This window comes from Borostomias antarcticus, assembly GCF_949987555.1.
Source record: "Borostomias antarcticus genome assembly, contig: scaffold_300, whole genome shotgun sequence".
NCBI lineage: Eukaryota > Metazoa > Chordata > Actinopteri > Stomiiformes > Stomiidae > Borostomias > Borostomias antarcticus.
Genome location: NW_028175965.1, coordinates 7,501 through 12,872, shown reverse-complemented (window position 1 = coordinate 12,872; position 5,372 = coordinate 7,501). Strand labels below are relative to the sequence as shown.

General features: G+C 38.7%; 1 protein-coding gene across 1 annotated transcript; it reads left to right on the top strand.

Moving 5' to 3' along the window:
• Positions 1-339: 339 nt before the first annotated feature.
• LOC311328974 (immediate early response gene 2 protein-like) lies at positions 340-2,015 on the top strand. Its single transcript, XM_084462863.1, has one exon. The coding sequence runs from the start codon at positions 489-491 to the stop codon at positions 1,194-1,196; it is 708 nt and encodes a 235-aa protein (XP_084318989.1). The 5' UTR covers positions 340-488; the 3' UTR covers positions 1,197-2,015.
• The last annotated feature ends 3,357 nt before the right edge of the window (positions 2,016-5,372 follow it).

Below are 5,372 nucleotides of genomic sequence, written 5' to 3'. Positions count from 1 at the left end.
CAAATAAGATTTCCGTTGCTGACGCCGTGCGTAATGTTGGCGAGGTGTGGTGAACTGTTTATTATGTAAAGACACCCAAGTCTGAAAGACCACATAAGGAGTAGTATACGACCATAATAAAGAACAGTTGTCTTACATTAGGTGTAAGATGACGACAATCATAAAGTGCGTGTAGGTAGACAGACAGCCATACGGTCCCGCCCGACTTATCACCGGGGCGGAGCTTGTTCGCCCGTCACTCACCCAGGAATGAAGCCCTCCTTACGTCAGCGGGGAAATATAACACCGCCCTTCTACCCAGCAGCGCTCACAGCTCGTCTGAACACCAGCTGGTGGCGACTAGCCTACACTAGTAAAGAACACAAACTAAAAGAAGTTAAAGTAGCTCGCATTCGAAAGAGAAATACTTTAAGATTTTCGATCTGCAAAGTTTGTCGATTTGAAGTGATTGTTGAAGTGCCGGTCGCGTGATTACAAAGTTACAAACTATGGACGTGGATATCGAAGCCAAGAGGATCATGGCGGTGTCTATCAACAAGCTGTACGCGTCCCGGTCCCAGCGGGGCGGGATGAGACTCCACCGGAGCCTCCTGCTCTCCATGGTGATGCGATCCGCCCGGGACATCTACCACTCCGCCTGCCTCGCCCGGGAGACGGACGAGCAGTGCGCCGCCGCCGCCGTGCCAGCTAACACGGAGGTACCCATGGACACGGAGGTACCCATGGACCCCGGGGATGACCGAGCTGAGGTTCCTTCCCAAACCGAGTCGGCCGTGACCTCGACCCCGGAGCCCAAAAGCACCCCCGAGCCCGCGCAGGGCGCGAGTAAGACCGGGCAGCCGTGCGGGAAGAGCACGGGCGAGGACAAAGAGAACCGGAGCCCCGTGAGCCCTGACCGACACTCCCGGAAACGCCGGGGAAAGGCGTCCGTGGCGCCCGACTTCCTCCCCAGCAAGAGGGCGAGGCTAGAGCCGGGGGAGGAGAGGCACGCGGTACCGGGCGGGTTGCGCCGGAGCGGCCGCGGAAATTGCTGTCGCGCCGTGGACAGCCTGGCGTCCCGGTCCCTTAACCTGGCCTCCCGGTCCCTTAACCTGGCCCCCCGGTCCCTTAACCTGGCCTCCCGGTCCCTTAACCTGGCCTCCCGGTCCCTTACCCTGGCCCCCCGGTCCCTTAACCTGGCCATCGCCGCGTTCTGAACGGGAAGAGCAGAAGTTCCGTCCGGGGCTTTGTGTATCTTTCACTCCCGCTGAGAACAGAGCGGGTCCTCATCCCTTTACGCACGGGTCAGGTCAGGTCAGTGAGGGACCTACATCGGCGACACGGAGACAATGGGCTTCACGTCTCTTTCGAGCGGATCAGGGGACACACCTACAGGACGCGCCAACCGGCCACGCCAGCTCTGGGTTGGAAAGTTTGGGGAAATGGCGTGACAAGGACTTTGACTGTGAGTTTCTAGTCGATGAGTCAGAAAAAGTTTGTGACAGTTCCAGAGTGGAGCTGACTCATTGTGTGTGTGAAGTGACTCAGAGAAGATGGGTGATAACAGCTGTGTCGATGTACGGCTACGGCCAACACACACACACACACACACACACACACACACACACACACACACACACACACACACACACACACGGACTATCTGGTATTTCCTGTGGCCGCGGTTAGTCAACTAGCTAAGCTACTCAACACAAACATTCCCTGCTGAACAAGTGGACTTTGATCAATCAATGCGATTGTGCCACAGAAGGAGGAAGTGGCCTAGATACTTTCCTAGGCCCTAGGCTACTGTGAACGGAACTCTAAATACAGGCATACATGCCGTGAAATGGTGCTTAACACACAAAGAAGACTTCAAATGCATCCGGGCATAGAAACAAATGTTTTATTGTGTTGCTACACTATATCCTACTGATAATTAACTTGATCTAAGATGGTTCCTGAACATGTTTAAACTGTGAAATACAGTTTTTATAATTACCTCGAATTGAAAAGCTGCTTATTTATATTTTTATATGACCTATATGAGATATTTTGTAATAAAAAATCTCTAAAATGTATGGAGTAGTCTTGTCATCTTGTTTGAACGGCGCCTCGGTCACATTCACGGCCTGTGTAGACATGTTGATGGGTCAGGGTACATCAATAACAAACAAACCAGTTCCCCGTGTTTGGGTTATGAGAGAACGCAGACATGTTGATGGGTCACGGGTACATCAATAACAAACCAGTTCCCCGTGTTTGGGTTATGAGAGAACGCAGACATGTTGATGGGTCACGGGTAGCCTACATCAATAACAAACCAGTTCCCCGTGTTTGGGTTATGAGAGAACGCTTCCCAGGGTCACTGCTGGAAGGGAATCGCTTAGCGCCTGTCTGTCTAGCACTGGTAGCTTGTTTAGATAGATGATTAAGTAGGCTACTTTATAAGATGATTAAGTAGGCTACTTTATTAGATACATGATTAAGTAGGCTACTTTATTAGATGATTAAGTAGGCTACTTTATTAGATAGATGAATAAGTAGGCTACTTTATTAGATAGATGATTAAGTAGGCTACTTTATTAGATACATGATTAAGTAGGCTACTTTATTAGATAGATGATTAAGTAGTCTACTTTATTAGATACATGATTAAGTAGGCTACTTTATTAGATAGATGATAAAGTAGGCTACTTTATTAGATAGATGATTAAGTAGGCTACTTTATTAGATGATTAAGTAGGCTACTTTATTAGATGATTAAGTAGGCTACTTTATTAGATACATGATTAAGTAGGCTACTTTATTAGATGATTAAGTAGGCTACTTTATTAGATAGATGATTAAGTAGGCTACTTTATTAGATACATGATTAAGTAGGCTACTGTATTAGATAGATGATTAAGTAGGCTACTTTATTAGATGATTAAGTAGGCTACTTTATTAGATGATTAAGTAGGCTACTTTATTAGATACATGATTAAGTAGGCTACTTTATTAGATGATTAAGTAGGCTACTTTATTAGATAGATGATTAAGTAGGCTACTTTATTAGATAGATGATTAAGTAGGCTACTTTATTAGATAGATGAATAAGTAGGCTACTTTATTAGATAGATGATTAAGTAGGCTACTTTATAAGATGATTAAGTAGGCTACTTTATTAGATACATGATTAAGTAGGCTACTTTATTAGATGATTAAGTAGGCTACTTTATTAGATAGATGAATAAGTAGGCTACTTTATTAGATAGATGATTAAGTAGGCTACTTTATTAGATACATGATTAAGTAGGCTACTTTATTAGATAGATGATTAAGTAGTCTACTTTATTAGATACATGATTAAGTAGGCTACTTTATTAGATAGATGATAAAGTAGGCTACTTTATTAGATAGATGATTAAGTAGGCTACTTTATTAGATGATTAAGTAGGCTACTTTATTAGATGATTAAGTAGGCTACTTTATTAGATACATGATTAAGTAGGCTACTTTATTAGATGATTAAGTAGGCTACTTTATTAGATAGATGATTAAGTAGGCTACTTTATTAGATACATGATTAAGTAGGCTACTGTATTAGATAGATGATTAAGTAGGCTACTTTATTAGATGATTAAGTAGGCTACTTTATTAGATGATTAAGTAGGCTACTTTATTAGATACATGATTAAGTAGGCTACTTTATTAGATGATTAAGTAGGCTACTTTATTAGATAGATGATTAAGTAGGCTACTTTATTAGATAGATGATTAAGTAGGCTACTTTATTAGATAGATGAATAAGTAGGCTACTTTATTAGATGATTAAGTAGGCTACTTTATTAGATACATGATTAAGTAGGCTACTTTATTAGATACATGATTAAGTAGGCTACTTTATTAGATACATGATTAAGTAGGCTACTTTATTAGATGATTAAGTAGGCTACTTTATTAGATAGATGATTAAGTAGGCTACTTTATTAGATAGATGATTAAGTAGGCTACTTTATTAGATGATTAAGTAGGCTACTTTATTAGATAGATGATAAAGTAGGCTACTTTATTAGATAGATGATTAAGTAGGCTACTTTATTAGATGATTAAGTAGGCTACTTTATTAGATGATTAAGTAGGCTACTTTATTAGATAGATGATTAAGTAGGCTACTTTATTAGATGATTAAGTAGGCTACTTTATTAGATAGATGATTAAGTAGGCTACTTTAATAGATACATGATTAAGTAGGCTACTTTATTAGATAGATGATTAAGTAGGCTACTTTATTAGATGATTAAGTAGGCTACTTTATTAGATACATGATTAAGTAGGCTACCTTATTAGATGATTAAGTAGACTACTTTATTAGATAGATGATTAAGTAGGCTACTTTATTAGATGATTAAGTAGGCTACTTTATTAGATGATTAAGTAGGCTACTCTATTAGATAGATGATTAAGTAGGCTACTTTATTAGATAGATGATTAAGTAGGCTACTTTATTAGATAGATGATTAAGTAGGCTTCTTTATTAGATGATTAAGTAGGCTACTTTATTAGATGATTAAGTAGGCTACTTTATTAGATAGATGATTAAGTAGGCTACTTTATTAGATAGATTAAGTAGACTACTTTATTAGATAGATGATTAAGTAGGCTTCTTTATTAGATAGATGATTAAGTAGGCTACTTTATTAGATAGATGATTAAGTAGGCTACTTTATTAGATAGATGATTAAGTAGTCTACTTTATTAGATGATTAAGTAGTCTACTTTATTAGATACATGATTAAGTAGGCTACTTTATTAGATACATGATTAAGTAGGCTACTTTATTAGATAGATGATTAAGTAGTCTACTTTATTAGATAGATGATTAAGTAGGCTACTTTATTAGATGATTAAGTAGTCTACTTTATTAGATAGATGATTAAGTAGTCTACTTTATTAGATACATGATTAAGTAGGCTACTTTATTAGATGATTAAGTAGGCTACTTTATTAGATACACGATTAAGTAGTCTACTTTATTAGATGATTAAGTAGTCTACTTTATTAGATACATGATTAAGTAGGCTACTTTATTAGATGATTAAGTAGTCTACTTTATTAGATAGATGATTAAGTAGTCTACTTTATTAGATACATGATTAAGTAGGCTACTTTATTAGATGATTAAGTAGTCTACTTTATTAGATAGATGATTAAGTAGTCTACTTTATTAGATACATGATTAAGTAGGCTACTTTATTAGATGATTAAGTAGGCTACTTTATTAGATACATGATTAAGTAGGCTACTTTATTAGATAGATGATTAAGTAGTCTACTTTATTAGATACATGATTAAGTAGGCTACTTTATTAGATAGATGATTAAGTAGTCTACTTTATTAGATACATGATT